Source organism: Canis lupus, chromosome 2 (assembly GCF_003254725.2).
Source record: "Canis lupus dingo isolate Sandy chromosome 2, ASM325472v2, whole genome shotgun sequence".
NCBI lineage: Eukaryota > Metazoa > Chordata > Mammalia > Carnivora > Canidae > Canis > Canis lupus.
The window spans coordinates 18,836,231-18,852,734 of record NC_064244.1 but is presented as its reverse complement, the minus strand read 5'-3'; the positions used below and the strand labels follow the sequence as shown (position 1 = coordinate 18,852,734).

At 39.2% G+C, this 16,504-nt stretch overlaps 1 protein-coding gene across 8 annotated transcripts in view; it reads left to right on the top strand.

Annotated features, from left to right (window-relative positions):
• The window catches only part of PTER (phosphotriesterase related), a 144,036-nt gene that overhangs the window by 50,540 nt on the left and 76,992 nt on the right, over positions 1 to 16,504 (top strand). For 4 of the 8 annotated variants that reach the window (XM_025445208.3, XM_025445210.3, XM_049097324.1 and 1 more), the window contains 2 exons: positions 10,244 to 10,384; positions 15,601 to 16,436. In XM_025445208.3, the coding sequence (XP_025300993.1) occupies positions 10,244 to 10,384; positions 15,601 to 15,811 (352 nt within the window). In that variant the 3' untranslated portion in view covers positions 15,812 to 16,436. Of the gene's footprint in view, positions 1 to 10,243; positions 10,385 to 15,600; positions 16,437 to 16,504 lie in introns of those variants that run through there. The other 4 variants (XR_003136012.3, XM_035713416.2, XM_025445212.3 and 1 more) reach the window with 1 other exon arrangement.

Below are 16,504 nucleotides of genomic sequence, written 5' to 3'. Positions count from 1 at the left end.
TCTCACCACTTTTATTCAACTTAGTACTGGAAGTCCTAGCCACAGCAATCAGACAACAAAAAGAAATAAGAGGTATCCAAATTGGCAAGAAAGACGTAAAACTATCACTATTTTCAAATGACATGATACTATATCTAGAAAACACTGAAGACTCCACCAAAAAAGCTACTAGAACTGATAAATGAATTCAGTAAGGTCGCAGAATACAAAATCAATATACAGAAATCCAAGAATTTGTGTACACTAATAATAAAGCAGCAGAAAGAGATATTAAGAAAACAATCCCTTTTCAATTGCACCAAAAGTAATAAAATACCTAGGAATAAACTTAGCCAAAGAGGTGAAAGGCCTGTACTCTGAAAACAATAAAACACTGATGAAAGAAATTGAAGAGAACACAAATGGAAAGATAGTCCATGTTCATTGATTGGAAGACAAATATTGTTAAAATATCCGTACGACCCGAAGCAGTCTACAGATTTAATACCATCCCTATCAAAATACCAACAGCATTTTTCACAAACTAGGACAAGCAATTCTAAAGTATGTATGGAACCAAACCAAACAAACAAAAACCCTAAATAGTGAAAGCAATCTTGAAAAAGAAAAACAAAACTGGAGATATCACAATTCCAGATTTCAAGTTATACTACAAAGCTGTAGTCATCAAAACAGTATGGTATTGGCACAAAAACAGACACAGGATTAGTGAAACAAAATAGAAAGCCCAGAAATAAACCCATAATTATATGGTCAATTAATATTTGACAACGGGTAAAAGAATATGTGATGGGGGAAAAGAAAAACAAGCCTCTTCAAGTAATGTTGGGAAAACTAGATAGCTTTGTGAAAAAGAATGAAACTGGGCCACTTTCTTACACCATACACAAAAATAAACTCAAAATGGGTCAAGGACCTAAATGTGAGACCTGAATCCATAAAAATCCTAGAAAAGAGCACAAGCAGTGATTTCTCTGACATCAGTCATAGCGACATCTTTCCAGATACGTCTCCTGAGACAAGGGGAATAAACACAAAAATAAAACACTGGGATTGCATCAAAAGAAAAAACTTTTGCACAGCAAAGGAAACAACCAGCAAAACTAAAAGACAACCTACTGAATGGGAAAATGGGAAAAAATATTGGCAAATTAGATATCCAATAAAGTTAGTATCCAAAATATATAAAGAACTTATACAACTTAACACACACAAAAAAACAATCCCATTAAAAAATAGGCAGAAGACATGAACAGATCTTTCTCCAAAGAAGACATCCAGTGGCCAACAGACGCATGAAAAGATGCTCAACATCACTCAGTCATCAGGGAAATGCAAATCAAAACCATAATGAGTTATCACTCACAACTTTCAGAATGGCTAAAATCCAAAAAGTCAAGAAACAAGTGTTGATGAGAATGTAGAGAAAAAATAACTCTCATTCACTGTTGGTGGGAATGCAAACTGGTGCAGCCTCTGGAAAACTATGGAGGTTCCTCAGAAAATTAAAAATAGAACTACCCTACATTGTAAGAATCGCACTACTGGGTATTTAACCAAAGAATAGAAAAACACTAATTTGAAGGGATATATGCATCCCTATGTTTATTGCAGCATTATTTACAATAGCCAAAGTGTGGAAGTCACCCAAGTGTCCATCAATAGATGAAAGGATAAAGAACAAGGGAAATATATATATATATATATATATATATATATATATATACACACACACGAATATAAACATATATGTGTATATGTATGTAAAATATATATTATATATACATGAATATATATATGAATATTATATTATTCAGACATTATATATGTATATATTAATATTATTCAGACATTTAAAAACCCCCACAAAATCTTGCCATCTGCAACAATATAGGTGGATTTAGAGAGTATAATGAAAAGTGAAATAAGCCAAGTTGAGAAAGACAAATACCATATGACTTCAGTCAGATGTGGAATTTAAGAAACAAAATGAACAAACAATGCAAAAAAAAGAAGGGAGATACAAACCAAAAAAAACAGACTCTTAACTAGAGAACAAACAGATGGTCACCAGAGGGGAGGTAGGTGGGGGGGATGAATGAAATAGGTTAAGGGGATTAAGAGTAACACTCATGTTGATGAGCATTGAGTAATACATAGAACTGTTGAATCACTATATTGTATACCTGAAACTAATATAACACTGTATGTTAAGCACAATGGAATTAAAATTAAAAAAAGAAAAACAACTTGCTTCATTACATTTAGTTTCTATTTTGACATTAAAAATAAAATAGTTGGGATCCCTGGGTGGCGCAGTGGTTTGGCGCCTGCCTTTGGCCCAGGGCGCGATCCTGGAGACCCGGGATCGAATCCGACGTCAGGCTCCCGGTGCATGGAGCCTGCTTCTCCCTCTGCTTCTCCCTCTGCCTATGTCTCTGCCTCTCTCTCTCTTTCTCTCTCCTCTATGTGACTATCATAAAAACAAAAAACAAAAAACAAAATAAATAAATAAATAAATAAATAAAATAGTTGAAATTTATCAGTTAAGAATGTTTCAGATGTATAAAGTGCAACTGCCATTAGCAATAAAGGAGTATACATGAATAGTGTTATAGAATTACATTTATACTGAATTTATTAGATTATAGTAATTTACATATTAATTTCTTTGAAACATTATATTATAAATAATTAAATATTCATCGGTATTACATGGATAGTTCTAGGTGAGCTTAGTAATTCTCTTAAGCAGTTGTTGAAAAACTCCTATAAAATATTAAAGAGTCGCACATAACACTATCTACAAATATTCACTGGTTTTAAACTGAGCAACTCAGTGGGGAGAGAAACAAAGAAGTTTTTTTGGGAATTACTTTTGTGATAACTTTTAAAATAGTCATTGAAACTCAGCATTGTTTTTAATAAATCAGTTGTATAGATATATCCACCTATTTCTGTATTTGTATGCCAGCTCTAAAAAATTACGTGGTCCAATTCATTAATTTTAGGATTGAATATATTCTGTGCTTCTCTCTGTGTCAGGCCCTGAGCTAGTCTGATCTCAAGTTAGTGCTGCTAAGTCTCTAGGCCCAGGAATTCATAGAAAAGTCACAGTGAAGTGTAATGGAAAGAAAATGCACTAAATAGGAGTAGGAATACCTGGGGTTTTGATCAGTTAAAAGATCCAAGCTTTAGCTTCTTCATCTATCCAATAATGATAATATGTGGCATAGTGATTTCACCAGTGGATTGGGAGTTTCAGAACTGGCTCCTCCCATGCTCTTGGTATCATTTAATGCTACTAACATCTAATCAGCTGCCCTCCATTCTCCTTCTCCATTGCTGTCACTATGGGGAGGGTGACTCATCACTTACTCTTCCTGCTGCTTGCCCTATTCTTGTCAAGGACAGCGTTATTCACCCAGATGTTAAATCCCTCCCTTTCCTGCACCCCCACATGATGACACCTGTCTACCTCACTAAGATCTCCAAATATGAGCCCTCTTATCCGGTCCTCCATGGTTAAGTCAGGCCCTCATCTACCACCTGAACCATTGTAATAGTCTCCAAACAGGAATCGCTCCCTTAGCTTTGCCCACATGGCCACCATTTTGATCTAAGTGCAAACTGGATTACATTTCTCAACCGTGACTTACAGCTCTTTAAGGACCCCTTCACTTCCGCACAAAATCCAGACATCTTCATCATCTGGTCTGAACTCATCCCTCCACCTCCCCTCCCATTATCTCTAGCACCCACACCAAGCTTGCGCTAATGCCACACTGACTGTGATGCTGAGCGCCCCATGCTGATTGTTCTTACATGCTTCTCACACAAGCTAGTCCCTCTGCTGGGGATACTCCATTCTCCCTTATCTACCTGGCAGTCTTTCTTCAATATGCAGCTCATGAAAGGTTTTCTTCTTTACAAAGCTTTTCCTGAATGAGCTGAGCAGGGTCTGTTATCTCTTTCTCTGAGCCAGCCCAGTTCCTAGCAGTCCTTTTTATTACTACACTAGGTAGGTCTGTAAAACAATTACATGTTTCCATGTCTCCTTTTTCTAATAGACACTGGACTTCTTGAAGGATGGGGCAGTGTGTTTGTTATTTGTCTTTGTTTATCCAGCTAATATCTCATTGTATAAGTTGATGATCAATAATTTCTTATAGGTGGAGACGCCTGGGTGACTCAGTGGTTGAGCATCTGTCTTTGGCTCAGGGCATGATCCTGGGGTCCTGGGATCAAGTCCTGCATCAGGCTCCCTGCAGGCAGCCTGCTTCTCCCTCTGCCTATGTATTTGCCTCTCTCTATGTCTCATGAATAAATAAATAAAATCTAAAAAAAATAATTTTTTAATAGGTGAATAGTTGCTTCTACCCTCATGTACTTTGGCTTTGATAATTACAGCTTTATCTTCAGGAACAACAAGATTCTTTCTCTCTCTCTCTCTCTCTCTCTCTCTCTTCTTTCTTTCTCTTTCTTTCTTTCTTTCTTTCTTTCTTTCTTTCTTTCTCTTTCTTTCTTCTTTCCTTCTTTCTTTCCTTCTTTCCTTTTTCGACTCTCAACAGGTTTTCTTTTAATCAACCATCCCTAAACACCTGAATCCCACCAACCTTTCTCTGAGTTGTCTTCTATTAAACAGACTCCACTCAAATGACTTATTCCTTTCATTTTTCTTTCATAACTCTTCATATTTAGTTGTACTAAAATAAAGTTTTCAACATATTAAATGTAATTATGAGTTTAAATACCTATCTCGATCCCTTATAATTTACATTCCTTTAGACAGCAGCTTAAATTCCTTCCTCATATCTGTATTCCCAGCAGAGGCTAGTGTATAAGGTGGTTGATAGTACAAGATAGTAGGTGCTTGCTGAATTAATTCATGAAGATATGCCTGAATGTATGAAAAGAAATAATGTATTTGAGAGTTCTTTGAAACTGGAAAGCCCAAGACAAATGCTAGATATTGTTATCATCTGGATCACACCCACGAATCATATCCTTTCCTATCTGCTCCTTAGTTCTTTCTACCTAGACATCCTACAGACCCTTGTCTAAATTATCACCTCACACAGACTTCCTTGCTCCCACTCAGAATGCATTTTGACATTAAACTAAACCCCTCAGTGCTTGGATAAGATCAAGAATATAAAGAGGTTTGAAAAACAGAATCAATGGTCTTGCAATTTAGTACCAGCCTTAAAATACTAGTAAATGATAACCATATTCTGAAAATGAAGATTCCCACTTCACTTTAGGTGCCATTTTTTTGGCTGATGGCAGTATATTTGTGATTAATTTATGCTTGTTCCTTATATAGAACGAATTTATTAGTTAGGGAGCAAAGGTATAAAATATAGAACAAAGGAAATAGTATATATAATATAAATGACAAGAACAAATACTTGATACAAAAATTTCACCCTTTTCCCAGGAAATCCCTGCACATTTTACAAACACCACTGCCACCCCTTCATCCACCTGGAAGAAGGGACTTTCTCCAGTGTGAAAGGGCAGTATAGCCTCTCTGTATCTCAAAATCACCCCACTGACTGTTTAGGGCAAGAGGTGAAAAATACTTACCTTAAGCACTGGAGAAGATTGGAATAAGAAAGAATATAATTTTCATGGATATAGAATATGGAATGAGCAGAACTGGCTGGACTTGACACCTCCCCTTGTATGAGAAGTACTATGAGGTCACTGATGACTGGAAGGGACAGGACCTTTGCTAATTCTCATCTGAAAGACGTCAAGCAGAGTACATTTTCCCATGGTACCATTTTGACATTTGGAGTCAATCCTTCTTCCAAGTGAAAAAAAAGTCACTTGCATAAATGCAACTTCAGTAGCACCTTGACAGTCCCTGGAAGTCATCCAGCGGGATGCCAATTTAATGTGGATAAGTCACCCTGTTAGACATATGTGGTGCAGGGTTGGTCCAAGGTGCCTTTGTGGTGGGGTGCACTGCTCCATAGCTAAGTGCTAGGGAGAAGGCATGGGGCTGCTGCATGTGGGAGATGCTCCCTCCCATCACAGAAGGGGCAGCATGGCCTAAAAACATGGCTTCTACGACAAACACATTCTGGCTTTATTCTCAACCTGTCACTTTGGAAGTTGAGTTACTTAACTTTTCTGAGTCTTAGTTTCTTCATCTATGAAATGGGATGATCATACCTTCCTCATACAGTTTTTGCAAGGATTAAATGAGATAGGGATGTTTTAAGTACCTGATAATTATTATGTGTTTATTTTATTTTTGCTTCATCTAACTCTCTCATCCTATCCCCCATTAACATCTAATCCCAAACTCTGGGTTTTTTTTTTTTTTTTTTTCAGGACTTTCCTTTGAAAATTGTGTATGATCACCAATGCTATTTTTTCCGCATGGATTTTGCACATCAGTAAGGGAATGAAAGTGAATTTATTTCTCAGTTTCCTTCACACTAATGTTCAGTTATCCAGAGGGTGTCATATCGCCAAATGTCAGTAAAAATAATATATATATAGCATAATATGTAGTATGTAATATATAATGTATGATTTCATCTATCTATCTATCGTCTGGCTTTTTAATGATAGCAACTTTGCCAGCTTCATTTTTTAACTGCATGTTCCAAATGTCCAAATACCAGCTTTTGCTTCCCCTTCTGAAGAAATCTTTTCTCCACGTGATTACGAAAATTTTAAGGATATTTTACAGAAGGACCATTTCCCCCACCACCACCACGCACCGCAAATCATACTCCTTTCTATGTGCTATTCTACAGAATAAGAATTCCCAGGGGCTACTTTTGAAACTCACATGTGTAAATGAATCTTATGAAACATGTTAGTCTTCCTCTAGAAAGATATCTTCACCTATGGTGATATTCTTCAATAACATTTATAATATAGGAAGCATTTACATAAAATGACATCTGGAAAACTGGATTCCCCATTCTTCTCTGAGAGGAGGCTGTTATAAGACCACATCAAAAAGGTCACACATGGCCTCAGGGGCCACTAAAAGCCTTGGCTTTTTCTCTGAGGGAAATGGGAAGCCATTGCTGAGTTTTGAGCACATGAGAGACCTGATCTGACTTAGTTGTGGTGATGGCCTTTGGTTGCTATATTTAAATCGACTGTAGTTGAGCAAAGGCAGAAAAGCAAGAAGAACAGTTGAGAAAAAGATGGTGGTGATTTGGACCAGAAGGGTAGTAGGAGAGATGGTTACATCTCCAGATTCTGGTCAGATTTTGAAAGTCAAGCCAAAAAGCTGTCCCAATAGGCTGGATGTGTAGTGTGAAACAAAGAAAGCAGTCAAGGATGACTATAAGGTTTTTGGCCTGAGCAAATGCATAAATGGCGTTGCTATAAGCCCAGAGAGGGAAGGGTGTTAGAAAAGCTGGTTTGGAAAAAAAAAAAAAAGAAAAGCTGGTTTGGGATAGTAGATGAAGGCTTTAGTTTGAGACATGTTAAGCCTGAGCTGTCTATTAGACATCCAAGTTGAGATAGCAAACAGGCAATTAGATATGTAATTCTGAACTTTAGGAGAGGTCTCGTCTGGTGATAGAAGACCCTTAAGACGTGCCTCTTGATATTTTTAAGAGGCTTAGAGCATTGTCAGGCTCCTAGTGAGAAAATAAGCAATGGTCACAATTCATATAGTTCCTTCTCCTTTGACCATGTCATTTGAATCATCCAACATAACTGTAATGGTCAAATACTGCCTACCATATGTATTTACACTCTGAGCTAACAGTTAAAGACATTTACAAAGTAATCCTTTTTTTCTTTTCAGGTTTACCACCGCCTTGCGCACCCATGCTAGTTTGATGAGAAACTCATTTCTCGAGCGTATTTTGTAGGGAGCAAATTAAAGTTCAAAATAAAGATTAACACAACACTATGTCTGCTACAGTCAGTGCAATTCTGGAAAACGTCCTTTGAGTACAAAATATTTAGCAGTAGAAGTCATGTAGAATGATGGTTCGTATAGTTGATTCTAGCATTAAAATGAATTCATATTCCAACACATCACCTTGAATAAGTCTCTAATCTCTCACTTCTCCAGTTTCCTCATCTGTAAAATTGAGATCAGTGGGATTATAGAGAATCTTAAGTGGAGTAATAAATACAAAGAAAGTGCTTAGCACAATGCCAGACACAAGTAAATTCTTATAATTTTCAGCTATTATGATGATAAGCAACTTTACTTTTTGTTTTCAATTGTAACTAAAGACTAAAAAAGTTCCCTGTGGCATTTCATTTACTATAGACTTTACATTGAATACCTATTTCGATATGTCACTTAAAATTTAGAAAACCTAGTCTCAAGGAATTAAGCAAAGGAAGGCAAAAATACATTAGGAGCAGAAATCAGAGTCTGATCCAATGTGTTATTGGCACCTTCATCCCCTGCTTGTCTCCCCACCCACCCCCAGCACCTTGCCCATATTGGTAATTAACAAGCTGAAGCAACGGACTCCAAAGAAATACACAAAACTTCCTCTTCCCTCTTATGTTATTTTAATTGTGTGTATTTTGTTTTTAAGCATGGCTCTTTGGGGGAAAACACAATGTGTCTACTATAGAAAAACACATATTCTTTTAGGCAAGTAATTTTGGAAGCAAAAGATGGTCTCCAGGGTATGAAGATGGAAAAGGAGTAGTATTAGCAGAAGATAGCACAGAATGCGCATTTTACAGTGTAAAAGAAAGATATTTTAGCCTCCCTGCCTAAAACAACATTGTGCACTATCAGTTATGCTGAATTGTTGAATAAAAAGGAACCAGCTACAATATGACTGCTCAGAGTGAAAGTCAATAGTCAACTCCTAGGTAGCATCCCAAGACAGCAGAAATCTCTCGCACTCATGACACACAGAGGCTTAATTGGTCCTCCTATGGTTTGGAAGAAAGGCCTTGAAAATACTTTTGACCTCTTTGAAGCAGATTTACAGACATATAACAGTGCTTTAATCCTTGCATCCTAGAATTGCCAAGGTAATAGAATATCAGTGGATAAAAGCCTAGTAAGACAATGATCATCTGATATTCCAACTCTGTGCCAGGCCAATTTGGGATTTCAATCACTTCCTTTCTCTGAGCCCTGAACTCCCCTCACATAATGTCTAAGGGGTGTATTTTTCCTTTACATTTTTTCCATATTGTCTCCTGATAGGTTTCTCTTTCTTTCTTTCTTTCTTTCTTTCTTTCTTCTTTTTCTTTCTTTCTTTCTTTCTTCTTTCTTTCTTTCTTTCTTTCTTTCTTTCTTTCTTTCTTTCTTTCTTTCTCTTTCTTTCTTTCTTTCTCTTCTTTCTTTCTTTCTTTCTTTCTTTCTTTTTCTTTCTTTCTGTCTTTCTTTCGCTCTCGCTCTCTCTTCCTTCCTTCTTCTCTTTACCTTTCCTTCTTTCTTTCTTCTCCATGTGTTTGAATGTCTACCATGGAATTTTTGGCTAACTTAATGCATCCCTTTTTACTTGTTCTAATCTAAATTCCTTGAGATAATCTACTCTTGCTCTGAACTCTGCTCCCTTGTCTGCAGCTGGTGCTTCTCTGATATACCTTCCCTTTCTTATTCATTTACATAATCTTACATCATAAAACAGTGTTGTTCTTACTATGATCCCTAAAGAAATGAGAAGATATCCATAAAAATTATCATGAAATAATAAATTCTATTTAAAAGATAGGAATACTAGAACACAAATATCCATAGGAGTTTTGCCCCTTTTGGAAAAGTTGCAGTGATATTTACAAAGGCTTTGGAATTAATTTTGGAATCATTTTATGATCTTCACAAGAAAATCACCCAATTACCTTACCTTAGCTCCGAATTTTACCCAGATTAGTATTACTCACCTAATTCACCAGACTGATGCCAAACTCTCTTTGATAGCTTCCAGAGCTCATAGCAGTCCCACTTCTAGGAAGGATCTTCAAAAGAATATGGAACATATCCCAAGGACAAGTCTGGAGAATTACAAAATCGTTTTTGAGTAATGGCAGCATAATTAAAATGTCTATAGTTCCCAAGTACTTTAGAAGGGAAAACTCCCTTTTAGATAGGAGTAAATTCCCTTATTTCTGGTAACAAACTGAACTCACTGTTTTATAGTCACATCCTAAGAGCTAACTCAAAGATTGTTACTTTAAATTATGTTCCAGTACGTAGTACACTTAAAACTTTTAATCTGTGTACGTGAAAGATATGCTCTTAACAATAACAGTGTGTCTGTCTTATTGTCTCTAGGACTATCCTTGATAAAAAGGAACTACTAGAGTTTGCTCAACTTGGCTGTTACTTGGAATATGATCTCTTTGGGACTGCACTCCTTCATTACCAATTCAACCCGGATATCGACATGCCTGATGATAATAAAAGAATTAGAAGGTAAATATGATGAAATCTCTGATAGCATTTCCTTTTACCAGCCCTTTTTGATTCATATCTGGGTGGGTATTAGCAAAGATTCGGAAAACAGTATTAGCAAAGATTCGGAAAACAGTATGCAGGCGGAACCAGAGACTTGCAGAAAAAAAATGTATCGATGCTGTTTCAGGGAGAAAAATCTCTATATATTATTTCAAGAAGCAAATGAGTCATCCTAAGTAGGCAAAAGCTTAGCAGCGCCTTAGAAGTTCAGTTGCAGATGGGCAGCTGACAAGAAACAGATAATACTTAACCCCTGCCACGACGATACGAGAATAAAGATGTTTTCCTCTTTTTCTCCCTAATGAAGTAAGTGGTTTCTTGCCCATGTTGTCCATACTGAAGTCCTAACCTCCTACAATGAATTTTTGAAATGCTTTATCAAAAACATTCACTCTGGAGATGATTGAAACTTAAAATGCTGTAAGTTGAATGTCTAAAGACCAAATGTCATATAAAATCCAATCCCTCGTAGTTGTCCAAGCAAATAATTGTATGAGTCATTCTCTGCAACCAAGTAGACTATGTTTGGAGCCAAGGACGGATGGGTACCTGGTTTGTCTTGGTTGCACGGTGATGTGAAGACTGAATGAGGCATGTGAGGGATAATGGGAGGAGAAACAGATTTGGGGTTCACAAGGGTGACTGGTTTGGGAATATTTAAGAGTTGCTCCCCAGTGGAGCCATGGATAAGGGTGTGAAGCTCAGGGCAGAGATCTGGACTCAGACATCAACGGAGGCATCTTTGGTCTGTATGTCAGGTTGGCAGCGTGGGAATGAATGAGACCACTCAGAGAAGAGGATAAGGACAGAACTCTGGGGAGCACTGATATTTAGGGAATGGACTCTGGAACAGTCACTCAGGGACAAACTGAAAAGTTTTCAAAGTGAGAAGAATATCAGGGAAATGTATTGTTGTGGGAGTTAGTGCAGGAGAACGCTCAACGCGGAAGGGCTTGGACACCTGACAGGTGGCAGACGTCAAGTGCGGCAGAGGCTGAAAAGTGTCCATTGGATTTCACAGTCTGGAGATTCTCTTGCACGTTCAGTCAGTGCAGTCTCTGTAGCAAAGGCGGGAGGAATGAGGCGGGGGTAAGGAAGAGGAGAGAGAATGTGGAGGCTACTCTTTCCAGAAGCTTGGTAGTAAAGGGAAGCCAGGGTGTAGGGCCAAAGTGAGAAGCCCTGGCTGGATCAAGGGAAGGCTTTGTTAAGCGTTGAGCAACGTCTCTGGGCTTGAGAGCGAAAGCGGAGAGACTGAGACGACCAGGCCTGGGAAGCTGTGCCTATCATTCTACAAGGTTGTTATGGAATTTATATGAAATAAAGGATGCAGACTTTTTATGGGAGCGCCTGGTGCAGAATATGAAAATAGTCCATCGATGCTAACTTACGACAATCTGGAGAGGGGAGCGACGGAGCGAGGCTTTGAAGGAGACAAACAGATGGAATCTGAGGAGCAAACAGAAAGTTGGTTGAAAGGTATAAGGTGAGCGACGGAGTGAAGGCAGACAGACGTCATGGTGAGACCAGGAAACTGAGGACCTACGGCCACACGTGTTCTGCGGTGTCCCTGGGAAGCAGACATGCTTCTCTTCTGCGAAGGAAGGAACAGATTCAGGGCAGGACCTCGTAGACGAGGAGGAAGGCTGGGAACGGGTGCTGAGGGGACGGGAGAGACACCGATGGGACGCCTGGTGTGTGTGTGAGAGGCCGGTGAGGCTCAACATGGTGACGGCACAACTGTGAGGAGGTTGGGATTCTGTCTTCAAAAACATGGCTGACGGCAGGGGGACGGGTCATGACCTCAGACGTGATGTCCAGAAACTGAGGCAAGCGGCAAGCGCAGGACACGCGTGCACACGGGGGTTGCGGGGAGGACCTCGAGCCGGGGCCACGGTTGGGAAGGCCTCAGCTCCTACCCTGGGCGGCCCACCCTTACAGCCGTGTGCCTTCTGCCGCCACGGGTAGGGTCACTCCTCTCCGATGGCCTCATTAGCAGTAAAAGATGCTTCAGGTTTAATGTCATCAGGGAGAGCTGGTTGATCCGGGTAACACTAGCTTCGTGGATATGGAGATGCTCAGCCGGCCATGAGCAAGCTGACCTGACCGATGAAGCTAGGTCTTTTAAATGTGTTTTTAAACCACTGAAATCGGTTCTTGGACACACGGATTTATGGTTTGTCTTTGCTTCGTTCATTCTGTGTTATGATTCTCACTTACTTGCCCAGGAGCACCATTCAGTACAGGCAAACAAGCGTCCCTAGGGCCCTGCTAGCTGGGGCCGGGCTCGGGGGTGGATATTCTCTGGGATTTAGAGCGGGCCGTGTGGTAGGGCTCTCTCATCTTTCATGATCTCAAAACCATGATTTCCTGAGGAATGCCCTCCACCCATGTTTCACCATTCATCTTGGAAATGGGAAGTCTGCTTCTAGGACCTGCTTCCTCTTCCTAAGCCCCTTCGTGGCGGTGAGCTGTATCTTTTGTATCTTTTGGAGGACCCCTATGCCATCCATGGGCCTTCTCCCAGGCCTGAATAAGAGAGAGGGGGTCTGCAGAGCGGGTCTGTGAAGGAGGTACGGGGGGGAAGGACCACCCGCACCTCGCTTCATATTCGTCCTTAGCAACTTTTGGCTATTCTTTCAAGAACAAGAATATCATCCCAGTCAGCTTTCCTTGAACCAGACGTAAACATTCTAGATGTATGGAAATCCATCAGAATTTATGTCTAACGTATGTGTATTTATGTATATCTGCATACGTAGATGTACTTAATTGTTCTTAAATTAAAATCATGCATTAGGTCAGTTGACTCAAGCACAGCTCACGGTAATTATCGAATGACCTTCTGGGAGGGGGGTGTGCTCCAGTACCCCGCCTGTCCCCCCCTCTCTCGGGCACTTGATTTTCATCACCCATTGGCAGTCCTTTTGCGAGCCTTAGTCATCTTACAGCTCGGAACTGCAAGAACATAGAAGCACGCTTCTGCCTACCTCTGGTTTTCAGCCCCAGAAATTCTGTGTCTAACACCTGTTTTCAATCTTATGCTCCATTTCTCAAATCTTATTATATCTCTGCCTTTTCACACTTTGTAGTCTCTCTCTAATATTTGTTTGCAAAACACTAACTCATTTGTATTTCTATAATTACTGTCATATTTGTCTTCTCATCTACAGTGGTTCTTTCCTTCTGGCGGCATCTCTGGAACTACTGTTCTTCCATACAATGGCATAGCATGGGAGATGAGCTTTTATTTCAAGAGTGGCCAAGTTCTGTCTTGATAGGCAGAAGATAACTATGTCTGTAGCGCCACGATGGTGTCTCTCTCGTGAGAGAACTAGTTTCCAGATTCTTGACTTAATGAGTTCTAAGGGTTCTCGTTTTTCAATGAGTATCTTATCCATCATACTCTTTCCTTACTACTTCACAGCTCTATAACTTTGTATTTCAGGGTCTGGCACGAGGCCATGGGCAGAAATTTGTCTATTCCTATGATACACCTCTGTAGTAATGTGATATTCTTTTTTTCTCAGACCAGGCAAAGAAATAGAAATTTTGGCAAATGCTCAGGAAATATAAGGGGGAAGGTGTACCCTAAAATTTTCTGGTCATGTGATACTCCTTTTCAGTTGGGGATTCAGGTTTGTTATACTAAGTTTCAGCAATGTGTGCGCATCCCGTCAAATCTTCCTCTTTTTTACATAAATGATCATATAATTCTCTTAGAGAATTCCCTTAAATGGGGTTTGTTCCAAAAGTAACGCCAGATCAGAGCTTTGGGACGTTATACAAATTTTAAAGAGGTAAATATCCATGGTGGCACAGACAGCAGTCCAAGTACTTATAGGACATGCGGGGGTACACGTGACATGAATGCAGATTTCTAGACGAAAAGGCTCAGGGTGGCTCTTCTCTGGCACTTGCATTCCTTTGACCTACAAACACAAGACCTCATCTTCAATGATCATTTTATTTTAAAATGTATGTTCTCAGAGGGCAGGGCTTTGTGCTTGCCGTTTTTGTGTAGTGGCCCACATTTTGCTTATTTTAGTAGTTATGAAATATGACTCATGCACTAGAATGGCAAGAAATGTCATAGAAACAAAAAGAATACCTTTTAAATAATTAGCCCTTGGAAAAAGGTGCTTGTCCGACCATCTAGATTCATTTGGGAATCCAGAGACTGACAAGACCGCATAAAGAATGCCAGAGAAGAACCACTGTCTCCAAGTACACGTCCTGCCATCAGAGACTAGTGGAAGTCACGACAGACACTGCCCAGAGTCCAGACGCACACAGATGGTGGCTGTCAGGAGGTGACTCACACTATAGATTACAGCATTTAACAAAGCAAAGAGGATTAGATGTTTAGACAGTAGTTGGAAAGCCATTCTCTAGGCAACTGACTATATATTTAAAGGAACAGCTCAATATTTAGAACAATCTTGTTGAGATAGAAGGAAGATAGAGTAAGTCTTTACTGGTTGATTTAATCCAATGCCTCAAGATGACTACTAAGTCGAAATTCCCGCAGATTTCAAAGGGACCATTGTTCAAAATACAGAGGTACCTTTGCTGACCTTTTTAAAATGACCATCTAGTTTATCATATGCCCTTCACTTTCAAACCAGCAGATTCTACTCTCAGAATATTTCACTTGTACAAATATTTCTTTGGTTTCCCTATTTTAGTCACAAATTCCAATTGATTATATTTGCTGGAAGAAAGGAGAGAGAGAGAGAGAGAGAGAGGGAGAGAGAGAGAGAGAGAGAAAGGAAATGAGGTCTGGAAAATGGGCCCATTAAGAGAGAGATTTTAGAGCAGAGGGCTGGATACAAATCCAGAATGAAGTTACTTTGTGACATGCCAAAGTGGCCGTTCATACAGACCAGCACATCTTATTAGAGGCTGTTTTTAATGCAGTATTGCAGGCATTGTGGTAAATACCGCAGGCTAGAAGTTTCTGTGTGCATGGAATCAGGGTCACGTTCCTAGTAGGATGCAATACTATCTTTATCACTACCATGCAATATTTATTAAGGGTCTCCCACTACACATGCCATAGCAGGAGACCGTATTTCTACAGCAAGCACAACAGGTTTATGAATAAAACGTTTAAAGCACTCCGATCATTTTAAATGTGAGACCAATGCCATGTAATGAGTTAACATTTTTCACAGAGTGCGTCTTCTGGTGGATGAGGGCTATGAAGATCGAATTCTGATGGCGCATGACATACATACGAAGCACCGGCTAATGAAATACGGAGGTCACGGCTATTCTCATATACTTACCAACATTGTTCCTAAAATGCTGCTTAGAGGTATCACCGAGAATGCACTTGATAAGATACTCATAGAAAACCCTAAGCAATGGCTAACTTTCAAATAGGATGGTTGTTTATGAATTCACACCTTGAGTATAAAGCTTGCGGAGGACACTTCTCAGTGATTTCAAACCCACTGTGAAATATTAATCAGAGCTCTGTAGGACTCATGACGGGTCGTTTCATCTTTAGGAGAATCAGAAGAGTTTTGCCTTCTCAGAAACCAGTTACGACCTCTGTGCCTTTAGGAAGCTACTGACTTAATTGGGCCTATTGTTTTGCCTTCACAAAATAAACACAGAAATACCAATTTCCAAACAGTGATTTACAGTCTGTATCCTCTTAGTGGAGTCTCGTTTTGCTTTCTTAATCTATCAGCTGCACTACTTGAGAAAATTTAAAGTGTTTCTAGTCAAATTACCCCCTTCTGGAGCAATCTAATGTTTCTTGTAATATTGATGATCGTACTAATTATCCTGCTGTTCTTTAATTAATGCTTAATGAATAATATGGCACTTTAAAATTGCTTCGGCAGCAAGGGAAGTTAAATTTTGCAGCTTTTTTTTTTTTTCCATAGGATATTGTAATACAATTACCAATTCACATTGGTAAAAATATTGTGTAAGCTTAATCATATGCCATCTCCCTTATCTGTATTTACTGATAATAAATCAGTTTGGTTGCCTTTGGCTTGCTGGTATCCATTTTTGCTGTAAGACTTTGTTGCTTTAAAAAATTTGTAGAAGGGAGCATGAACA